This window comes from Symphalangus syndactylus, chromosome 3 (genome assembly GCF_028878055.3).
Source record: "Symphalangus syndactylus isolate Jambi chromosome 3, NHGRI_mSymSyn1-v2.1_pri, whole genome shotgun sequence".
NCBI lineage: Eukaryota > Metazoa > Chordata > Mammalia > Primates > Hylobatidae > Symphalangus > Symphalangus syndactylus.
This window is the reverse complement of record NC_072425.2, coordinates 130,689,112-130,712,777: the sequence shown is the minus strand read 5'-3', so window position 1 is coordinate 130,712,777 and position 23,666 is coordinate 130,689,112. Positions and strand designations below refer to the sequence as shown.

Genomic DNA, 23,666 nt, shown 5'->3' with positions numbered 1-23,666 from the left:
CATCCAGGTGTTTCCATACATCCTCTGAAATCTAGGTGGAGGTTTTCAAACCTCAGTTATTGACTTCTGTGCACCCGCAGGCTCAACACCACAAGGAGGCTGCCAAGGCTTGGGCTTGCACCCTCTGAAGCAATGACCTGAGCTGTACCTTGTCCCCTTTTAACCATGGCTGGAGCTGATGCAGCTGGGACACACAGTGCCATGTCCCAGGCTACACAGAACTGGGGGTCCTGGCCTGGCCCACAAAACCATTTTTCTCTCCTGGGCCTCTGGTCCTGTAACAGAAGAGACTGCTCTGCAGGTCTCTGACATGCCCTGGAGATATTTTCCCCATTGTCTTGGTGATTAACATTTAGCTCTTCATTACTTATGCAAATTTTTGCAGCAGGCTTGAATTTCTCCTCAGAAAATGGGTTTTCTTTTCTGTCACATCATCAGGCTACAAATTTTCCAAACTTTTATGCTCTGTTTCCTCTTGAACACTTTGCTCCTTAGAAATTTCTTCTGCCAGATACCATAAATCATCTCTCTCAAGTCCAAAGATCCACAGATCTCATGACAGTGTGGCGATTCCTCAAGGATCTAGAACCAGAAATACCATTTGACCCAGCAATCCCATTACTGGGTATATACTGAAAGGATTATAAATCATCTTACTGTAAAGACACATGCACATATATGTTTATTGCAGCACTATTTACAATAGCAAAGACTTGGAACCAACTCAAATGCCCATCAATGATAGACTGGATAAAGAAAATGTGGCACATATACAGCATGGCATACTATGCAGCCATAAAAAAGAATGAGATCATGTCCTCTGCAGGGACATGGATGAAGCTGGAAGCCATTATTCTCAGCAAACTAACACAGGAACAGAAAGCCAAACACCACATATTCTCACTCATAAGTGGGAGTTGAACAGTGAGAATACATGGACACGGGGAGAGGAACAACACATCCCGGGGCCTGACTGGGGGCTGGGGACAAGAGGAGGGAGAGCAGTAGGACAATTACCTAATGCATATGGGGCTTAAAACCTAGATGACGGGTTGATGGGTGCAGCAAACCACCATGGCACATGTATGCCTATGTAACAAACCTGCAAGTTCTGCGCATATATCCTGGAAGTTAAAGTAAAATAAAAAAATAAAAAAAAGAAAGACTATATGTCACATGGTTTCATTTATATGAAACTATAAAAAAGGGAACTCTAATATACAGTGAGAGAAACAGATCAGTGATTTTCCAGGGCTGTGGGTTGGGGAGGAGTTAACTGCAAAAAGGCAGAAGGAAAATTTCTGAGGTGACCTTCATGTCCTATATTTTGACTGTGTTGGTCGTGTGGGTGTATACTTTTGTCAAAGTTTTGATCTGAGAACTTAAAATGTAATATTTTGAATGTGCATTATGCGTCAATAAAGTTGAACAAAACACCACCCCCCCTCAAAAAAAAAAAAAAAAACCACCAAAGTTCCATAGATCTCTAGGGCAGGGGCAAAATGCTTCTAGTTTTTTGCTAAAGCATAGCAAGAGTCACCTTTCCTTCAGTTTCCAAGACGTTCCTCATCTCCATCTGAGACCACCTCAGCCTGGACTTCATTGTCCATATCACTATCAGTATTTTGGTCAAAACCATTTAACAAGTCTCTAGGAAGTTCTAAACTTTCCCACATCTTCCTGTCTTCTTCTGAACCCTCCAAACTATTCCAACCTCTACCTGTTACCCAGTTCCAAAGTCACTTCCACATATTTAGGTATCTTTACAGCAGCACCAATTTACTGTATTAGTTTGTTCTCACACTGCTATAAAGAATTACTGGAGACTGAGTAATTTATAAAGCAAAGAGGTTTAATTGACTCATAGTTCCTCATGGCTGGGAGGCCTCAGGAAATTTACAATCATGGCAGAAGGGGAAGCAAACATGTCCTTCTTCACATGGTGGCAGGAGAGAGAAGTGCAGAGTGGAGAGGGAAAAAGCCCCATATAAAACCATCGGATCTCGTGAGAACTCACTCACTATCATGAGAACAACATTTGGGAACCACCCCCATGATTTAATCACCTCCCACGAGGTCCCTACCCCAACACATGGGGATTACAATTTGGATTACAGTTCAAGATGAGATTTTGGGTGGGGACACAGCTAAACTCTATCAGGTAGTTTAGCTGAACTTTCCTTCTGTCATTTAACATATTGTGCTTTACATGACTTATATTCAGGACCAGACTACAGGTTCTTTGACACAGTCAGAGTGGGGAGTGGTCCACGTTGGTTTATTCTGAACTCCCTATAGTGTCCCCTATAGTGACCTGTGCACTTGGACCAAATATCTATGGAATGAATGAGTGGGTGGGTGGGTGCATTGTGGAGGGGCACTTCTTCCTCTGAGATAGGAGAGAATGAAGAAGGGTGGGATCTTGAAGCTGAAGGAGGGTGTTGAGGGACTTTAGCAGATGCCTTCAATGTTTATGGAAGATGAAGGAGTGGCTAGGAGTGCGGGCTTTGGAGTGGGCCAAATCTGCATTCAAGTGTTTGCTACTGGCCATGTGAGAGTAAGGTCAGTGGGGTTAGGGGCCCCAGGAGGACACAGGGGAGCCTGACAAGGTATTTGTGGGAATATACAGGGAGTCTCCAAGATGAGTAGAGGTTTACAAGTGGCAATGGAATCACGACTGGGGTTAAAGAATGGGGACTTGGACTGGGCTGTGACTTCTCTCAGCAGTCCTTGATGTGGGGATCCTGGGTGTCTGGCCCTTGTTTCCCCAGAGCCTGATGCTGGATGACCAACCCCCTGTGGAGGCCCAGTATGCAGAAGAGGGCCCAGGACCTGGGATCTTCAGAGCAGAGCCTGGAGACCAGCAGCATCCCAGTAGGCCAGACTGGGCCATAGGGGAATGACAGGGTGGGGACAGTGGAGGGCAATCATCCTACATTCCCCGGATCCTCCTTGGGGTCAGCCCCACATGACTGATGGTGAGAGGCTGTCTCACTCTTCATCCCCAGAACTGCTTCTGCTCCCCATTTCCCACTTTAGGGATTGAGTGGGATTTGTGGGCTTCAGTGATCAGGCCCTCTACATCCTCCCCTGCCCCCACCCCCTCCCTAATCTGGGCTGATGGGGCAGGAGGAGGTGTCCTGTTGGAGCTCTGTGGGTGCCTAGCCCCATGGTGGTGACTTAGGGTGAAGTAAGGCAGGCTGGCAGGAGCAGGGGACCCAGATACCCTTCTGCCCTTTCCCACAGTTTCTCAGGCGGTGTGCTGGTGTTCCATGCGACGTGGCTGTGCAGTGCTGGGAGCCCTGGGGCTGCTGGCCGGTGCGAGTGTTGGCTCATGGCTCCTAGGTCAGTGCTGGGGGCCCTTCTCTGGTGTGGGGGAGGTTGGAAGGGAGAAGCAGGTGCTGAGCAGGTGTTAAAGGTAAATGGGACAAGTGTCTTCCTCAACTACTCTGTGCAGACAAGGGGAGAAAGGGTGAAATTACAGCAGGAGGGATCTAGGCTCTACATAGAGAAGAACAGTGTATGATCCAAGGAGGTCTTAGTCAGACTGTTTCTGGAAATCTTTCCCAGTGAGAGAGACACAGAGAGAACACACACAGAGACAGAGACATACTGAGAGACAGAGAGAGAGAGAGAGAGAGAGAGACAGAGACAGAGAGAGACAGAGAGAGAGAGAGAGAGAGAGAAAAGGAGAGTCAAAAAGGCAGAGATAGAGGCTGAGGCCGAGAGAGATGGAGCGCTATGCCCCTCCTCAGCAGGTTGGTTGGGGAGCTGCCTGAGAGCAAGGTGGCTGATGAGGAGGTCAGCACCTTGACACCCTCCTTTGGAAATCAGACCCTTTCTCTTTGTTCTTCTCTAAAGTCCTGTATCTGTGTCCTGCTGCCTCTCAGCCCATTTCTGGGACCTTGCAGGATGAGGAGATAACTTTGAGCTGCTCAGAGGCCAGCGGTGAGGAAGCTCTGCTCCCTGCACTTCCCAAAACAGGTGGGCTGCACCCCTAAGGCTACGGGCCTCCCTCCCCAGCAGGGACCTGTCACAGCTGGGGGCAAGAGAACTGACACTGAAGGGCCATCTGTTCACTGCCAACCATATGTGTTTCCCTTCTCTAGTGTGAGGGCGGTGACAAGATGTCACCTTGCAGAGGTGATCTCTGATTTGGGGCTTTCAGCGCTCCCTGAGGACTGTCCTGATCTCTAGCTGGGGCAAGGTCCGGAGACCAGGCTGGCAGGAGGGACGGAAACTTGCCATTTGGGGCAGAGTGAGCCAGGGACATGGGGAAGGAGGGATCAGATGTGTGTGTGGGAGCCAGTGTGTGACCAGCAGGGCCACCTAGGGACCTGGGAACATAAGCCCACCTCATCCCCACTCTCCCTCTCCTGATTGTCCCCTCCCCTGCAGGTAAGAGTTGGGGATCAGAAGGTACAATGCTGTCCAGAGGCTGGGGCTTAGAATAACCTCATTAGAATAAGGTTGGAGTCTGTCTTTGACTGTGTGACTTTGGGCACATTACTTCTTGTTGCTTCTGTTCCCTTCTCCATAAAATGGAAATACAAATATTTACTGAATAAATTTTTTAAGGATAAGACAAACTAATCTAAGAAAAGACATTAGCACAGAGCTTGTGTAGTAGTCTGTTTGGTTTGCTGTGACTAAGTACCACAGACCGGGTGGTTTAAACCACATTTATTTTCTCACCATTCTGGTGGCTAGAAGTCCAAGATCAAGGTGCTGTGGAATCCAGTTTCAGGAGAGAGCTCTTTTCCTGGATTGTAGATGGCTGTCTTCTGCCTGTGTCCTCCCCGGGCCTTTCCTCTGCTCTTGAGGAGAGAGGGAGCTCTCTTTCTCTTCTTATAAGGACATTGGCTCTACTGGATCAGGGCGTCATCCTCGTGACCTCATTTAACCTTAATCACCTTCTTAAAGGCCCTGTCTCCAAATAGTCACATTGAGGGTTGGGGCTTTAACATATGAATTTGTGTGTGTGTGTGTGTGTTTGGGGGCGGGGACACGGGTCAGTCCATAACAGCCTGGAAAAAGCATATACTCAACAACCGGTAACTATTATTATCACAAGATTTGAAATCAGAAGACCTGGATTTAAGTCCTGGATCCATCATTTCCTAACCCTGTGATCTTGGGGAAGTTGCTTAAACTCCATGCCTTAGTTCTCCTTCTGCAGAATGGAGAGGATGGCAGTACTCATTGCACAGGGCTGCTGTGACAATGAGTGGTAGACCACGCTTAAAAGCACTTGGTTAAATTAGAAAACTGAAATGCCCTACCAATAGGGGTGATACTGCTCTTGGGACTGGTCTCACTCCCCGGGGAGCAGGGAACTTGGCATTAGGTGACCCAGATGCTGTCATTAAGGCCTCTTCAAGTACTACAGAGTCCTGGGTCCAGCTCTTCCTGTCCCACCCTACTACCATCCTCTCCCATGTGGTTTTCATGCTGTGATTTCAGTATCTTTCAGAATAAACAGTGAAGACTTCTTGCTGGAAGTGCAAGTGAGGGATCGGCCATGCTGGCTCCTGGTCTGCCATGAGGGCTGGAGCCCCGCCCTGGGGCTGCAGATCTGCTGGAGCCTTGGGCATCTCAGGTAACAGGAGTTAGATATGGGTCCTGTGAAGGGGGAGGCCTGGCTGGCGTAGGATGGGAGTTGGAGACCTCTATCTGCCCATCACTGGTCAATGTGCTCAGGAAATGTCAAGAGGTCTTTTTGGCCATCTTCTGGCCTCTGGGCACAATGGTGCCCCAGCCCATTTTTCTGTTTGGAGTATTACTGCTTTTTAACAAGCATAAATCCTAGCAGTAGTCATTATCACAGTCTTGCGGTCACTATACTAGTATTATATCTTGTACACATTCCAGTTATGATTTCCTCCTGTTCTATTCCCTTCTTCTGCCAAGACTCACTCACCACAAGGGAGTAAACCTCACTGACATCAAAGTCACCAGTTCCCAGGAGTTCGCTCAGCTATCTCCTGGACTGGGAGGCTTCCTGGAGGAGGCGTGGCAGCCCAGGTAGGACTACTGAGGCTGTTAGGTGAGTGGGGTCCCTTACTTCCTGGTGGTCAATCCAGCAAAAATCTCCTTTCTTGGGATACCGGTGGTGAGGACACTGGTGGTCTAAGATAGGAGGACAAAGAGGAACATTTCCTAGTTAGAAATTACAAACTCAGTTCACGTGAGCCCTGTCTGTCACCACTTCACATCTGCTATTTGCCCTTCACAAGAAATGTAGGGTTGGTTATTATTGTCACAAGATGTGAAATGGTACTCATCGCCATTTTACAGGTTAGGAAACTGAGGCTTAATAAGGTTAAAGAGTCTTGTCCAAGGTCACATATGTAATAAGCAGTCAAGTCAAGCCTTGAAACCAGGCTCCTGTCTCCAAGCTAAGTGCTCTCTGAATCCTGCCACTCATTATTTGGATAACTCAGATTATTTCAGGAGAGAGATGGTTGAGTTGCTCTGGCTAGGAGTTGCTTGTAGTCTGGAGAGTCTCCTAGAGAAGAGGGCTGTGGAATGGAGCAGCCCCTTCCCCAGATCCTGGGGATGGTCTGGTATGACTGGGGCACAAGCAGAGAGGGTCTTTGTGCCTTCCTAGGCTTCCTCAAGGTGCCTATCAGCCTCTTGGGATAGAAAGGTGGGCACCCCCATTACCACATTACCAATTTGAACTGTTCCTTCAGGCCCCTCCTCTCCAGCTCCTGTGCTCAGGAATGTGGCTGGAGTTGGGAAGGTTCTGACTGGGTTCTTGTCTTGGATACCTGAATGAGAAAATGGAAGTAGGGGTGGGGCTGACTCCTCCAGGAGAGCCAGGAGGGCTGTGGATTTGGGAAACTAGGAGAAACTAAGAGGGTCTAGACATTGGACTGCTAGGGGCAAGAGGTGAGTAAAGAAAGAGAAGAGAGTTTTGGTCAAAAAAGGAACTAAGAGCTAAGAGAGAAGAGGGGAAAGAGGAGAGCAAGAATATGAATATGCAAGGCCCAGGCAGAGGGACCAGGGTGGAGAATACAGCACACCTAGGAAGGAGCATGGGGTGAAGAACCCTAGTCACGCACACACTCACCTATCCATCCATTCATTCATTGAGTGTGTATTCATTCAGGACACTTAGTGGGAACAGTGTGGCTTTCTCATCTGTAAACGCGCTATGTCCCAGTTGATCTGCAAGGACCATGAAGTCCTTCTGTTGCCCTCTGGGAGACTAGGCAGGAGGTATGCTCCTGTCCTGGGGACCAGTGATGAGGAGGGGTCTGAGTGTTTGGGTGGGGGCAGGAAGGAAATGGTGGTATTCTTCAGGCTGTGGCTACATGACAGCCTTAAGAACTATCCACCACCCCCACCAGCCTCCCCTATTCTTCACGTCCTTGGATGTGTGTGGCTGCAGGGCAGCCCCTGCCCAGCTTCTTGTTGGTACCTCTGTTTTGCAGGAACAACTGCACTTCTGGTCGAGTTGTTTCCCTCAGGTGCTCTGGTGAGTCATATCTTGGTCCAGGGGAGGTGGTGGTGAGAGGAAGGGGTGTTCCCTCTGCCTCAAGTGTGGAAGAGCCCTATGGTGAGGCTCTGCTGGGCCTGGGGTAGGGGTCTTGCCCACCTGCCCATCTGCCTGCCAGGCCCCTTCTTGCAGTTGCTGTTCTGCCCCGGAAGAACCCTTTCTAAGCCTCCATCATGTCCCTCACCAGCCACAGATCTGGGCTGATGATCTCCTTCCTTCACTACCTGCCACTCTCTTCCTTGGCCTCTGACACCAACTCCACCTTCTGGAGAGCCCCAGAGGTGAAATTATTATTGGCTATTGAGTGACCTGTTAGCAGCTTCAGGAAACTAAGGGCAGGTGGTGAGTCAGGTACCAAACGGGAAGCAATCTGTGGAGTTCCTTTCATTGGTCTTCCCGTTCATCTACCTGTTTCTTCATCTGTCCATTCACACACCCTTCCACACACCAACACTTCGACCTTTACTACAGGACGGGCATTCTGTTAGATACTGGGGCTCCATTAGTGCAGATACAGTTTCTGCTCTCAGCGGGCCCACAGCTGGATGGGGCAGGCAGGGGTGAAATCAACACTTCTATCTTCCCATCCCCCATACTTAGGACCAGGAATAAGAAAGGAGAGCTGTCCACACTGGCCCTCTGGGGCTTGGCACTGGGCCACGCTCCCTGAGAGTTAGGACCATGCTGACACTCACCTCTCTCTCTCTTTCTATCTCACCCATCTCTGTTGGCAGAGTGTGGAGCGAGGCCCCTGGCTTCCCGGATAGTTGGTGGGCAGTCTGTGGCTCCTGGGCGCTGGCCGTGGCAGGCCAGCGTGGCCTTGGGCTTCCGGCACACGTGTGGGGGCTCTGTGCTAGCGCCACACTGGGTGGTGACTGCTGCACATTGTATGCACAGGCAAGTCTCTGCGGCTGCTGAGGACAGAGAGCCTCAGTTGCCCTTTCTGTCTGGCTGTTGGTATGTCCTGTATCAAATGTTCGTGTCCAACTGTCTCCAGCTTTTTGCTCCAAAAGGGTAAGGGTGTTTGTGAAGTTCTCCCATTCGGTATCAAGAACAGATCTGCACAAAGAACAGTAATAATATGAAGATTTGTTCTTTATATTCATCAGTTTTTTTTTTTTTTTTGAGACGGAGTCTCACTTTGTTGCCCAGGCTGGAGTGCAGTGGCGCAATCTTGGCTCACTGCAACCTTCACCTCCTGGGTTCAAGCGATTCTTGTGCCTCAGCTGGGCACCACCATGCTCAGCTAATTTTTTGTATTTTTAGTAGAGATGGGGTTTTCACCATGTTGGCCAGACTGGTCTCGAACTCCTGACCTCAGGTGATCTGCCTGCCTCGGCCTCCCAAAGTGCTGGGATAACAGGCGTGAGCCACCGTGCCTGGCCTCATCAGCCTTTTTTAATTTTTTTTAATTTTTTTTTTTTTGAGACAGAGTCTCGCTCTGTCGCCCGGGCTGGAGTGCAGTGGCGCAATCTCGGCTCACTGCAAGCTCCGCCTCCCGGGTTCACGCCATTCTCGTGCCTCAGCCTCCGAGTAGCTGGGACTATAGGCGCCCGCCACCGCGCCCGGCTAATTTTTTGTATTTTTTTAGTAGAGACGGGGTTTCACTGTGGTCTCGATCTCCTGACCTCGTGATCCGCCCGCCTCGGCCTCCCAGAGTGCTGGGATTACAAGTGTGAGCCACCGCGCCCGGCCCCTCATCAGCTTTTAAGTGTTAAAAATACTTTCACATTCACAGCACCCTGTGTTTCTTCAGGCTTCTCTTTGGCTCAATCATTTTCCATGTAATTATTTGGTTAATATGTTTCTTTCCCTTTAGATGGGAAGCTCTGCAGGAGCAGGGACTCTCAGTCTTATTTACCACTAAATCTCTTTGTAGATTTATCCGCTGCTGTGTCCCCAGGGTCTAGAACAGTCCCTGGAATATAATAGGTGCTTAATAAATGTGACTTGGAGGAATGAATGAATGATGAGTGAATGAGCTCTTTGATCTTCTCTTGATGCCGAACAGGGCAGAGAGTGTAATCCGCATTTTACCGAGGCTGGGAGGGAGAAGTGCCTCTCTCCTGATCACACACAGTAAGTTGAGAGATAGGACCAGGGGAAGTTTTTCCGACACAAGGCCCTCTATGTGTTTGTTATAAAACTTGGAGGGAAGTTATGCAGGAAAGAGGGAGTGATGGTTGCAGATGACCCATAGTCTTCTCTATCTATCAGTCCTGGAGCATTTATTAAGCACCTACTGCATGCCCAGTGTCTTGCCGGCTGCTGGGGTGATACTAAGAGGCATAGTCCGTGGGGTCTGGGAGCTTACCGCCTGCTGACGGCCCCCCCCACCAATGGCTGCTCTGGCCAGCTTCCTCCACCCGCTACCTCGCTTAGGAACACCTCTTCTGCCCCTTCCTTCCCCGCTCAGCATGGCCCCTGTGTGCAGTTTCAGGCTGGCCCACCTGTCCAGCTGGCGGGTTCATGCGGGGCTGGTCAGCCACCGTGCCGTCAGGCCCTACCAAGGGGCTGTGGTGGAGAGGATTATCCCACACCCCCTCTACAGTGCCCAGAATCATGACTACGATGTCGCCCTCCTGAGGCTCCAGACCCCTCTCAACTTCTCAGGTGCGGCACTGGCTTGAGGGTGGGCAGGCTGGAGACCATGGCGAGAGAGGGCGGGGGCTGGGTGGGAGAGTGGTGAGCTGATTTCTGAAGTTTCCTCTGAACACCGTAAACCTTAAAACATTCTATTTATTTTGGGACTGTAGTGAATTTTGGCATCACCGGGTTCTGAAATTGTTATCAACTCTTGTACAGGCTCTTTTGGGAAAAGAGGTTCAGACCCTTTTCATGGCTGGGCTGCAGGTGGGCTTTGCCTTGAGGTCCAAAGCAGCTGCCCCATCCACCAATAGGCTGCTCCACCCCTGTCCCCAGGCTAGCCTCAGGTCCTAGCCATTTGGTGCCATGTTACAGTTTATGAGATACATTTTTTCAAATATCTTCTCTTTCAGTCCTTGTAACAACCCTGATAGGTAGATGAAACAGGTAGATACAGACAAGAGCACTGCAGTGTAGGGAGGGAAGCAACTCTCTTCAAGGTCATGTGGCAAACAGTTCCTAAGCCTGATGCCAGGGCTCCTCCTGCTGCTGCACCTGCCCTAGAAGGTGAGCCCAGGCTGGAGCCATACCAGCAACCACTCTCCCCGACACACATGTGCATGTGGGCATTCACCTATGAACACACACACATGCACTCAGTCACAGGCACATAGGCTCACACACGAGCATTCACACATGCTCACACATACGTGCTCACATGAACACACTTGCGCACACACACCACACACACAAACATGCACACTGTACACACACAAATACATTCACATATACGTAACACTCCTCCCTCCCGTCATCACCTGTAGCCTTAAGTTTCCCAAATAACAGTCATTGCCATACACATTTCGCAAATTTTATCACATACGTGAACTATCATTCAACAGATAATATTTCCAAGGCTGGGCGTGGCAGCTCATGCCTGTAATCCCAGCACTTTAGGAGGGTGAGGTGGGCAGATCACTTGAGGTCAGGAGTTCAAGGCCAGCCTGGCCAACATGGTGAAACCCCGTCTCTACCAAAAATACAAAAATGAGTTGGGCGTGGTAGCTCATGCCTGTAGTCCCAGCTACTCAGAAGGCTGAAGCAGGAGGATCACTTGAACCTGCAAGGCAGAGATTGCAGTGAACTGGGATCGTGCCACTGCACTCCAGCCTGGGTGACAAAGCAAGACTCCGTCTCAAAAAAAAAAAAAAAGAAAAGAAAAGAAAAGAAAAGAAAAGTTTCTTAGTTGACCGAAATAAGTATATTTAAAAGAAAAATACTACTATATTAGTATCTAAGTAGTACATACTACATGGGTATCTAATGTAGCAGTATTTCTCTTTTAAATATACTTATTTAGTTATAATAAATAGTATATTTACTATATAGTATAGTAAGTAAATAGCATATTTACTATTTAAATATACAAAATAGGTATAGTAAATAGATAATAATTAGTATCTCTAGCTAGATAACCTATATTACTTACCTAACTAGAGAACCTATGTTACTTATAATAAATAGATACTAACCACAAAAATATGTAGCATGAAAAGAAATCATTGTGGAAGTTATAGGTAGCCGAGTCTGCTGCAGAAGTTGCTGCACCTGGGCGTGCTGTCTCCTGTTTGGTGGGAAGATAGCGGGCAGTAAGAAAGGCACAGACCAGCACCAAACAAAGTCTTTCTCTGTGACGCGGTTAGAGGGACTGAAAAAGAATTGAAAAGGACATGTCACTCTCCCCAAGTGAATGCTTTACTCAATGGCGTGCCTATGTACTACCTAAAATCATGCATGGCTGCACCCATTGGATATGCCACATGTTTTTGGAAACACTGTCCTCATTAGAAGTTGGGTACCCATGGCCTGAAAGAATTTTCACCCCTACTCCATCCCCAGGTGTGGGGAGGGGGCAGCATGGGCCCTGTCCACCCCTAGGGGGCGCCATGCACACTGCAGTTTGCATGCTGTCCTCTGTGACAGGGGACCCCAAAGACGGGACAGTGCCCCACTTGCATAGCCATCTAGGAGGCCTGGCTGGTGGAACCCAGAAACCAGGACTGTTTGAGAAGGGGGGTGAGGAGGACCTGGCAGTCCTGGGTCCTTCGCCCAGGCTCTGCAGTGGGGGAAGCCAAGCCTGACTGGGAACCAGGACCATGTGCCTCTCTACAGACACTGTGGGCGCTGTGTGCCTGCCAGCCAAGGAGCAGCATTTTCCGAAGGGCTCGCAGTGCTGGGTGTCTGGCTGGGGCCACACCGACCCTAGCCATAGTGAGTCAGCTCCCTGGGCCCTCGGTGCAGGAGCGGGTGTGGGAGGCATTCTTCACAGGGTGAGGCAAGGCCACATCCCCCGGCCACATGACAGTGCCAGCTCTGTTTTTCCCTGGCATCACCCTTGGCCAGGCCTGGGGGCTCCAGTCTTCCCTGCTTGGGCCTTTCTGGGGAGAACGTCTACTGCAAGTTTTCCCTAAACCCAGACCCTTTTACTCCCCGTCCCCTTGTCCCAGGAGCGCCATGGTCTCACAATTGGTGTATGTGTGAGTCTTCCTCCTCTTCCCACTCCCAGCCCCCACGTCTGATAGCCTACTGCTTCCTTGCTCAGGGTCCACAGCTCCCAACCTGGGCTCGCCTCTTTGGGTCTCCCTGTCTCCGGGACTTTTAATTACCTCCCCTCTTGCTGTTCTGCCTGCCTGGGCCTTGCTTTGTGCCCTACAGTTTTTCTCGGTGTCTCTCATAGCTTACAGCTCAGATATGCTCCAGGACACGGTGGTGCCCCTGCTCAGCACTCAGCTCTGCAACAGCTCTTGCGTGTACAGTGGAGCCCTCACCCCCCGCATGCTTTGTGCTGGCTACTTGGACGGAAGGGCTGATGCATGCCAGGTGTGGCCTCTGGTGTCTGGGGCGAGGGTGGGGGTGGAGGTGGGGGTGGGAGGGAAGGGGGCTTGCTATGACTTGGCCCCCTGCCCTGGTCTGAGCTTGTCGGTGGTGTGAGACAGCCTCTCTAGAAGGAGGGGCACTTAGGCAAGTCTGGAGCCCATGCTAAGGGTTTAAGGAGGGGTGAGGCCAGCAGGTATCTCAGCTAGAAGCAGGAGGGGCCCAGTAAGGAGATTCCACTTGCCATAGTGGTCTGGTACTCTCCATCAGGAAGAACTAACTGGCTGTTTCTCTGTGTCTCCATGCCTGGATCCCTCAGGGAGATAGCGGGGGCCCCCTGGTGTGCCCAGATGGGGACACATGGCGCCTGGTGGGGGTGGTCAGCTGGGGGCGTGGCTGTGCAGAGCCCAATCACCCAGGTGTCTACGCCAAGGTAGCTGAGTTTCTGGACTGGATCCATGACACTGCTCAGGTGAGTGTGGGGGCAGGAGTAGGGCAGGGAGGTTTCTAAAGGACCTGCCCTAGAATGCAAGGAACCTTACCCCTTAGGCCCGGGCCCTGCGGGGGGCTGGGGAGGGGCCTAGGACATGTTCCCCAGAGTGAGTGGAGGAAGAAGTGAAGCTTAAACATTGAATCCATTGGATTTCTATCAATTTAAGGATGAACTGGGTAAGATTATGCCTGAATTTGTATCCCAGATCTACCATTTCCCGTGTCGACCTTTGGCAAGTTTCTAACTTTGGTAAACCTTAATTTCCTGATAATAACCATCGTGGCTACTTATATGCTATTGTTATATGCTATTAAATAAGACCCGTACAATGCCTAGCACAGTGCTAGGCTTAGAGTGAGTGATCTGTAGTGTTTTTTGTTTTTTTTTTTTGAGATGGAGTTTTGCTCTTGTTGCCCAGGCAGGAGTACAATGGCGCAATCTCAGCTCACTGCAACCTCTACCTCCCGGGTTCAAGCAATTCTCCTGCCTCAGCCTCCCAAGTAGCTGGGATTACAGGCATGCGCCACCACGCCTGGCTAGTTTTTTGTATTTAGTAGAGATGGGTTTCACCATGTTGGTCAGGCTGGTCTTGAACTCCCGAGCTCAGGTGATCCACCAGCCTTGGCCTCCCAAAGTGCTGGGATTACAGGCGTGAGCCACCGCGCCCGTGTATATCTGTTACCATCATTCATCCCTGGTCTCTAAGGCAGTTACTAGTGGCCACATTCCCTGCACTGTGGAGAGAGCTCAGCATTTAGCAGTTCGGGTTCTGCATCTACATAAATTGTGTGACTCCGGACAAGCCACTCTCCTTCATCTGTTCAATGGGAAGGCCAAGTGAGATAATGTGTATAAAAACACATTACTGGTCGGGTGGGGTGGCTCACGCCTGTAATCCTAGCACTTTGGGCGGACGAGGTGGGCGGATCACGAGGTCAGGAGTTCGAGACCAGCCTGGCCAACATGGTGAAACCCCATCTATACCAAAAATGCAAAAATTAGCTGGGCATGGTGGCACGCACCCAGCTACTTGGGAGGTTGAGGCAGGAGAATCGCTTAAACCTGGGAGGCGGAGGTTCCAGTGAGCTGAGATAGTGCCACTGCACTCCAGGCTGGGCGACAGAGCAGGACTCTGTCTCAAAAACAAAACAAAACACAACAAACATTAATTACATAAAGTATTTTACAAATTTAGGGGATGATCATGAAAAACATCTTCCTCTGAGTTTGGGCAGGGGTGGGGGTTGGTACATAATACATTCGGAATTTACAGAAATGTATGCATTAATCTTCTCATAGAAATCTCACAAAAAATCTCGAGCAGCAGATATTTTTAGCCCCATTTGATAGGAGTGAAAATCAAGGCCCTGCATGGTTAAGTGATTTACTAAAATGAAAGTCACTTGGCTAGTGTAGAGCCATGCTGTGAATCGCTTCCTTTCCCTTTTGGTCTAGGACTCCCTCCTCTGAGTCCTGCTGTTTCCTCCAGTCTCACTGCGCACTACTGCCTCATGCTTCCTGGGGCCTCCAGCAGCTCCACTAATGGAGGAGAGGCAGTAGCCTCCGACGTGCAACGCATGGACCTCCCACTACTGTGCGTGAGGAACAGTCACCACCCACCGGCCAGCCACCCAGCCGCCAGGTCTCTCCTTTTGGGCCCTGATTTCAGAGTCCTCTTTCTCACTAGAGACTCAATGACAGAAGAGAGGCTGGGGCTCAGTTGGGCATACTGTGGTTGCTGAGGGATGAGGGGGAGGAGGAGAGAGATAGGAGCTGGAGATGAAGAGGCTGCTGGAAGCAGCAGGAAGCCTGCCCTTCTGCCCTCTCCCCTCCCTGCCCCTGTGTGAGTCTTTTGGGAGGGTGCTGGGAGGTGCCCCCAGTCCCACCTTTTCCCTGTGCTCTCAGGTGGGCTAAGTGCCTCCCTAGAGGACTCCATGGCTGAGAGGCTCCTGGGCAGATGGGGTCAAGTCTGGGCCAGCCCAGATGAAGCCTACGGGAGTCAGGACCCTCTCCACTCTCCCTCCCCACTCCCCTTCCTGTTCTCACCTGGCTCTGGCTGGCCCTGTATAGGGTGGGTGCACTGGAAAACAAGAAGGTTGGAGTTGGTCTAGGACGTTGGTTTTAAATGACTGTTCTGTGAACTGGTCCAGGGAGTTCTGTTATTAAAGTGATATATGGTCTTGGTCCAGTTTTCTCTGTCTCCCTCTCTCTCACTCGCACAAAGACAGACAGACACACACACACACACACAAACACACATTACAGGGTAGAATGACAATTTTCCTTCTATCTTCTATACATATTGAAGCTTTGGTGCTGACTCCTGCTCATCTACTCGAGAATTTTGGTTTGTGCTTATTTGTTTTGCCCAGGCCGGAGTGCAGCGGCACCACCTCTGCTCACTGCAGCCTTGATGTTGTGGGCTCAGTGGATCCTCCCACCTCAACCTTTCTGGTAGCTGGGACTTACAGGTGCATGCCACCACACACGGCTAATTCTTCTTTTGTATTTTTTTGTAGAAATGGGGTTTGTTTAATTCTTTAAATTTGTTAAATCTGTATGTTGGCTGGGCGCGGTGGCTCACGCCTGTAATCCCAGCACTTTGGGAGGCCGAGGCCGGCAGATCACGAGGTCAGGAGATAGAGACCATCCTGGCTAACACAGTGAAACTAAAAATACAAAAAATTAGCCAGGCATGATGGTGGGCACCAGTAGTCCCAGCTACTTGGGAGGCTGAGGCAGGAGAATGGTGTGAACCCAGGAGGCAGAGCTGGCAGTGAGCCGAGATCACGCCACTGCACTCCAGCCTGGGTGACAGAGCGAGACTCCATCTCAAAAAAAAAAAAATCTACGTGTCGTGATCTGCAATGAAAAGCCTTAGCCATCCAGGTGCTGGGAGATCTTGAGTCTGAGAACCACTTAAGTCAATGCTCGCTTGGAAAGGTTTGGTTTCCCTGCAAGGCCCAGGTCTCCTTCTCTCTCCTTTTTTTTTTTTTTTTTTTTTGAGACGGAGTCTTGCTCTGTCACTCAGGCTGGAGTGCAGTGGCACCATCTTGGCTCACTGCAACCTCTGCCTCCTGCCTTCAGGCAATTCTCCTACCTCAGCCTCCCGAGTAGCGGGGATTACAGGCGCACTACAGCCACCATGCCTGGTTAATTTTTTGTATTTTTAGTAGAGATGGGATTTCACCATGTTGGCCAGGCTGGTCTCGAACTCCTGACCTCAGGTGATCCACCTGCCTCGCCCTCCCAAAGTGCTGATATTACAGGTGTGAGCCATCGCACCAGGCCCCATCTCTCCTTCTTAGCTCTTGTTTTGGAACTGGGCCTTTTGACTTGGCCTTTCTTTTTGAGTTTTATGCCCAGGTAGCATTTCCATGGGTAAGCCTCTCCCCAACTCTCTCCTCTCTAGCAGTTAAAATGTAATTGGCTTCTTGTTTATAAAAACTGCAGTGAATTTTTTGTGCTTACCCAAGGAAATGCAATTAGTGTTTAGCAATAACAGAACTTTGTGAGTTTATCAGCATATTTTTTGAGGAGTTGTAGAAATGATTACTCATTTCTAGAGGGTCTGCTCCCTTTACATGAAGTGCACTAGAAAATGAAGGTTTCAATTTACTGCCAGTTTATTAACCAGGGAAGTAGTTGCTGGGAGTCTGCTGTCAAATTGTAGAAGCAACGTGGGAGAAGTTCTGCTGAATGGCAAAATAGTCTCGCCCTGTGTCCCTGGACATCAGACTTTCAGCCTCTACCCTGAGATCAACATTAACTGCCCAGCTCCCTTAAGTCCCTGCCTCAGGAGGCACTGTTGGGGTAGTGGATCCCCCTGGGCAGGGATAAGTTAACAGCAAATCCAGCAGCTGTGATCTTTTTTGTGTTTCTGATGTCAATCATAATCATTTGCATATTTAAAGGGAGTTTAAAAAAATTACAGCCATCAAGGTCTTTCAATAATCAGTAACATTTGAATAGTGTTTTACCATTTAGAAAACATGCCCATATGTGGGAGCTCACAAATCTATGTGGTGCAGATATTCTTATTATTGTCCTAATTTTCCAGATGAGAAAATTAATTCAGAGAGATTAAGTGACTCCCCCAAGACCACCCAGCTGGTAAGCACCAGAGCCACAGTGTCAACCGTGGGTCTTTTTACTCTAAATCCAAATCACTGTCATGCACGTGAATGAATGAGATGGTCCAGTATTGCACAGAAGAATAGAATTGGAAGGTACTTGCTCAGATCACCTGGTGTAAGTCACCTGCTTATAGTAATGCATTGGCACACCTACCTTTTTTTTTTTTGAGACAGTCTTACTCTGTCACCCAGACTAGAGTGCAGTGGCACGATCTTGGTTCACTGCAACTTCTGCCTCCCAGGTTCAAGCGATTCTCATGCCTCAGCTTCCTGAGTGGCTGGGACTACAGGTGTGTGCCACCAAGCCTGGCTAATTTTTTGTGTACATTTTTTTTTAGTAGAGATGGGGTTTCGCCATGTTGGCCAGGCTGGTCTCGAACTCCTGGCCTCAAGTGATCCACCTGCCTTGGTCTCCCAAAGTGCTGGATTACAGCCGTGAGCCACTACACGCGGCCTCCCACACCTACTTTTTTATAGATGAAGGAACCAAAACCCAGGAATTTAAGAGGCTCCTGCCAAAGACCCTTCTCAGGCAATACTCTTAGAAATTTCCAGTTCTGGCCGGGCGCGGTGGCTCATGCTTTTAATCCCAGCACTTTGGGAGCCCGAGGCGGGCGGATCACGAGGTCAGGAGATCGAGACCACGGTGAAACCCCATCTCTACTAAAAATACAAAAAAATTAGCCGGGCGTGGTGGCGGACGCCTGTAGTCCCAGCTACTCGGAGAGGCTGAGGCAGGAGAATGGCGTGAACCCGGGAGGCGGAGCTTGCAGTGAGCAGAGATTGCGCCACTGCACTCCAGCCTGGGCGACAGAGCGAGACTCCGTCTCAAAAAAAAAAAAAAGAAATTTCCAGTTCTCCCTGAGATTCATGGTCTTGACTAAAACTTACAAATGAATAACTCCTATAGGAGAGCTATAAAGGGTACCCTAATTAGAGAATTTGCTAATAAAGATTCCTTGCTTACTATACAGAAGTTCCTGTTCTCTTTGGCCAGGCTACCAGTCAGATCTGCAGATGCAGAAGCTCTCACTTTCCTTGTTAGCATCTGCCAGTCCAGCTCTTTGGAAAGGGAAGGGAAGCGAGTGGCTTGGCCAGCTCTGTTCCCCTGAGCCTGCTCCTGGAATGAAGGGGTGGAGGTGGGGCCAGGAAGATTGGGAAGATTCGGGTTCAGAAGGGCCTTAATGAGGACCAGCTGGGTTCCCAGCACTCTTAAGCTCTGTAGGGAATTTGGAGGTAGAAAAGCCGACTGTCTTATTGGAGAAATGATACTTATTTGCAATAAATTCCTAGTAGCCAGCCAGGCATAGAGCTGAGTGGGGAGGTAGTAATTGCTCAGGGAATTCCAAGAGCCTATTGTTATAGAAGTCAGAGCAATTCTATATGAGGGAAACCTCTGTCTTCATCCGGTAGGATTCAGCATCCCACCTGCTTGGGCAGAACTTTCGAGCCTCCTGAGACGTTCCAAGAGGGTCATTCGTGGCTGCCATGATGGGTGCAGATCCCTTCCCTCTTCTTCTATGTGCTTATGGGGTCTCAAGGATGCTAGAGGGTTCAGGATCCCTCTAGCATCAGATTCAGGTTCTCCCCTCCTGACACCTTCTGTGGAGTCATGCTTTTCCTAAAAGGGTTTCTGGGAACAAGGGGCGGCCCTGCCATTCCTCAGGAACATTTCTCAGGCGCTTATCTTTTCTTTTTGGAGGTGCTTGGCTCACCCACAATAGGACAAAACTGGAAATGCTATAAATGCTTAGAGCTGGTTTGGTAGCTGTCAGATGTTTTCCCAAGTCCCTCTGATGCTTCTCTCCTCTCTCCTCTGCTGTCTCCTGGCCATGCTCTCAGGACCCTCTTGCTGCTCCATGGCTACTCAAAGGAAAACCTGCCTTCACCTGCCCCCACTTTCCAGTCCAGCATCCTGGTACTGAGCCCTGTCTCTACCTCCCTAGCAGACATGCCACAGTGAACACTCAGGGTGTGCCCCACCCTCAGGACTCTGTTTCCTACTAAACTGATCAGAGCCAGGTGTTGTTAATGACTCTTTCAACTGTGTGTTAAATCCCTCCACCTGTAGGCAGGTTCGTAAGGAAGTAGGTAGGCAGCAGCTTCCCACTCCTGAGGGCTGAGGCTGGTCTTTCTCACACATTCAAGGCTGGGAAAGAGGCCAGGCAGGCCAGGCTGCTTGGAGTCTCCCCAGGGTGGAGCACTCCGGGGGGATCTGTGGAGGCTTTCACCTGGAGGTGGTGCTGGAGGGAACCAAGCTGGGGAATCAAACAGAGTGGAGAGAGAAGTCGTGGCTGCAGAGGCAGAGTTCTTGCTACTTAGCCTCTCCCGGAACAGCACGTGGGCTCCAGGAAGGCAGAGACTTGCAAAGGGCTGGGATCATCTCGGAGCTTTCTCCCTTCCAAGGAACCTCTGGCTGTGACATCTGATAGTAGGAAACAATGGTTCTAGATGCAGAGTCCCATTACATCCCACGTGGGAACGTGCTGCTCAGGCAGGTGACTCAGTCTCCCTGGATTTTGGTCTCTCATCTGTCAACTTAGAAGTCTGGGCAAAATGGTCTCCACGGGAGCTGCCTTGTCAGACCAGCTTTAACTCAAACTTCTTTTGCCTCTTGAGATGTCTGCCCACCACTTCCAGTTTGGATAACCTTTCGGAGGAGCCTGTTCCCTGGGACAGATCTACAGAAGTCAGCTTGCTATAGCTTCACAGCACTGCAAGGCTGCTGTCGCTGGGAGCCCTCTGGATCCATGGGAGCAATAGAAACTGGGCAAAAGACTTGGAAGGCAGCTTTCGCCATGTTGCTGTACCTAGCATTTGTACCCTGGGCAAAGATTCAAGGAAAGGTTGAGCCCCTCAATCTAGCAGTTTTTTAGGTGCTCTCCAGCTCACTTTCTGATACCCCAGGCTCTGTCTGAAGCCTCATGGACCCCAGCTCCACAAAGGCAGCCAAAGGAATTTCCTCTCTACCACAAAGACCACTCAGGTCACTCTGATTTCTGGTCCCCAGAGCCTGGTGCAGGCTCAGCATGTTACAGGTGCTGGCTTCGAGTGGTTGGGCCCACTCAGGAGGAGGAGGAGAAGGGCCTGCCGCCCCTACGGGAGCTGGATGGGCTTCTTCTCCTGGCCTTTGCCTTCCCAAGATCATCAGAGAGGAGCAAAGAAGAGACTGCCCGACTGCCAGAGCCCACAGGGATTTTGTGGGGTTTGTTTTTCCTCAGCACTCTCTGCAGAGGTGAGGACATGAATAAAAGAATGAGGGAAGATTTGTTGTTCCCACGTCTTGGCAGTGAGCCTGTATTTGTATAGTGGATCCAGGAGGGGGCTGGAACAGTTGAGAGGACTGCTGAGGCCCAGGCAGAAAGTCAGACCTTGCAAGGTTTTCTGGAGGGACCCAGGTGGGTGGTGGAAGGCGAAGGTGAGGCTGGCAGGAGTGGATTTAGACCAACTCCTCCCCAACCATCAGGGGCCAGAGTGTCCCCACCAGCCACCAGCCTTTTCCCACATGAGGTGGGACAGTGAACCAAGTTTTGGGCTAGCAGAACCATCGGCAGGCAGCTGGGGTCCAAGAATCTCCAAATCCAGTGGCACGTGGTGGGCCTGACAGAGTGTGTTACCAGTGAGGATCCCAGAAGAAAGGGCTCCAGCTGAGCTCGTCTGTCACTCCTGCTCCTGATAATGGACGCAATCCAGAAATAACTTTTATCACGGCCTAGCCTGCCTGGGGCTGGGTGGGCCTGGGTGGTGGCTGAGACTTGGAACCTTGCAGCTGAAGATGACCTTGCAGGTATGTTACCCCTGCATGTGTGTCTAAGGCTGTACAGCCCATGTTTTGGTGACATTGTACTGTCCCTGGGGCCACCAAAAGATGGGCCTCAATTTTCATGACGTCAGTCCTAATGGGTCAAAACTGGTGGCAGAAGGTAGCAGGAGAGTGGAAAGCCTGGGGGGCTTGGGAGGCTCTGAGAGATCACAGGATCCATGTGCACGCGTATGTGTTGATTTTGTGGGAAGCTTGAAGGGCCTGAAGGAAGCAGAGAAAGGGAGGGACTCGAACTTCTGACCTCAAATGATCCGCTTGCCTCGGCCTCCCAATGTGGTGGGATTACAGATGTGAGTCACTGTGCTTGACTGAAGGGAGGAAGTGTAAGGACGCTGAGTTAAGACTCTGCAGAGCTTCTCCCCTAATTGTGCGAGGGACAGATCTGATTCCAGCTGCTTTCCACGTGCAGGGCCCCACTATGTTTAGCTGCCTCCTTCAATGGACAATGTCAGGGAAATTCTCATGCAAATAACCATGCTTCATCCTCAGCAAAAATGGCTCATCCTTTGTGAGTGACCACGTTAAGCCTATCCCCTCATACACATGCTCACATACCACCTGGACACTTTACCTGGCAGGCAGGATCATAAATCAGGATGAAGAATTAATTGCAATGGTCCTATACAAGAAATAGAGACCTACAGTAGTAGGTGTGTGTGGAGGGGTCATTTCTCCACAGAGTCTTCTGAAGTTTAGGTCACCCTCTGTCAAGACTCCTCCAGGCTCACATTTGTGGGGTCCAGACAAGAGTGTGGATAGAGGCCCATATACCACATGTCTAAATAGTTCAAAGTAACACATCACCCTAACTGTCAAACTAAAAACGTTCTATCTTCTTACCATAAAAAATAGACCATATAAAAATATGGAAGGTCAGATCCAAATTTTGAATTCTTGAATTTTTGGATTCTGTCCTGGAGCTTGGTTGATGAAGAGAGTAGGCTTCTGGCCACCTTTTCTTCCCATGCCCTCAGCCAGGGCCGTCTGCTAAGGCCCCTCTGCACAGTCGTGCAGACACTCCAACCTGCTTAGGGGTATGCCCAGCAGGGGCACCTGTGCAGCCTCTGGAAGCGGGCTCAGGGACCTTGGGAATTTCAGGATCTAGAGACAGAGACACAGGTCTGGGTAGGCACAGGACATCAACATTGCAAATTCTCCCCTTAAGGTGAGTCTGGTCAAAGAAGGGCCAGGACAGCAGGGCTGGGACTAGGGCGAGGCAGGTGATGTGCCTCAGTGCAAAATTTAAGGAGGCATCACTCTCAGGGTCATACAAAGGCAGGCTGGCTCCTGCCTCACTCTGGTCTTGGCCCTGCAGGGGGCGGGTCCTCTAAAGTGAGCAGCCCGGAGCAGGGAGGGCTTCTCCCATCTGGTCTCCATGGGTATTGATGGTTACTCCTAACCGCTGGAGTGAGACAAAAAGGCAAGATGACAGAAATAGACCTCTCTCCTGTGAGTCCCCACTTCCCTAAAGCACTGTAAAGCATCCCCTGATTATATTTCAGGGAGCTCCACGTCCGTATCAGCCCAGCCCCCATGGTGGTCCTGAGCTCATTCTCTGCGGAAAAGTACCCAGAGTGATTCATTATCATCCCCACTCACATGGCCTCCTAGAAATTAATGTCAATAAACCCCGAAAAAAACTCTAGTGTACAAATACACCGTACTCCAGAACTCTCACAGGGCAGACTTCAGTGAAAACTAAGGTAAGCCAAAGCTAATTAGGAAAAAACGGATGTGCAGGGTCAAGGAAAAGCTGTGGAAGAGGAGCTGGGGTGTGAGTCCAGATGCATTTTGGAGAGGTCTGCATTAAACTAAATCACCATAGAGGATGCCCATGAAACAGCGGAGAAGGTATGGGAGCCAGTTGCAGGTGTTCTGGAGCCTGTTGAGCAGGTACTTCCTGCTCAACGTGTGGAGGCATTCGGTGGAGTGGGGCAGGGCAGGGGGTTGCGTGGGGAGGAGGGGAGGGTGTTGGCCCAGGAGCTGACAAGCCTGGGTTCTAACCTGGATTCCGGTGCTTGTTGACAAGCCCAGCTAAGTCACTGGACTTTGCTGAGTGTCTATTTTCTCCTCCGCATAATGGAACTAATAATATGTTGCCTGTTTAACTTGTGGAAAAGGTGGGAAGACCAAGTAAAGTAGCAAGAAGGCTTTGAAGGTTGTGTAGGGCTAGGCCAGTGTAAAAGGTTGTGGTTAACCTGTGTTGGCAAATCTGCCAGTTGTCTTGTTTATCCAATCAAACCTCATTGA

General features: G+C 50.1%; 1 protein-coding gene across 6 annotated transcripts in view; it reads left to right on the top strand.

The window, feature by feature from the left end:
- Positions 1-15,645, top strand: part of TMPRSS5 (transmembrane serine protease 5) — a 29,854-nt gene extending 14,209 nt beyond the window's left edge. For 2 of the 6 annotated variants that reach the window (XM_063635358.1, XM_063635354.1), the window contains exons 2-13: positions 2,772-2,874; positions 3,247-3,345; positions 3,862-3,984; positions 5,464-5,599; positions 5,911-6,024; positions 7,356-7,483; positions 8,239-8,401; positions 9,939-10,117; positions 12,263-12,361; positions 12,828-12,970; positions 13,284-13,436; positions 14,913-15,645. In XM_063635358.1, coding sequence (XP_063491428.1) covers positions 2,778-2,874; positions 3,247-3,345; positions 3,862-3,984; positions 5,464-5,599; positions 5,911-6,024; positions 7,356-7,483; positions 8,239-8,401; positions 9,939-10,117; positions 12,263-12,361; positions 12,828-12,970; positions 13,284-13,436; positions 14,913-14,927 — 1,449 coding nt within the window. In that variant the 5' untranslated portion in view covers positions 2,772-2,777 and the 3' untranslated portion in view covers positions 14,928-15,645. The remainder of the gene's footprint in view (positions 1-2,771; positions 2,875-3,246; positions 3,346-3,861; positions 3,985-5,463; positions 5,600-5,910; positions 6,025-7,355; positions 7,484-8,238; positions 8,402-9,938; positions 10,118-12,262; positions 12,362-12,827; positions 12,971-13,283; positions 13,437-14,912) is intronic. The other 4 variants (XM_055273177.2, XM_055273179.2, XM_063635360.1 and 1 more) reach the window with 4 other exon arrangements.
- Positions 15,646-23,666: the final 8,021 nt, after the last annotated feature.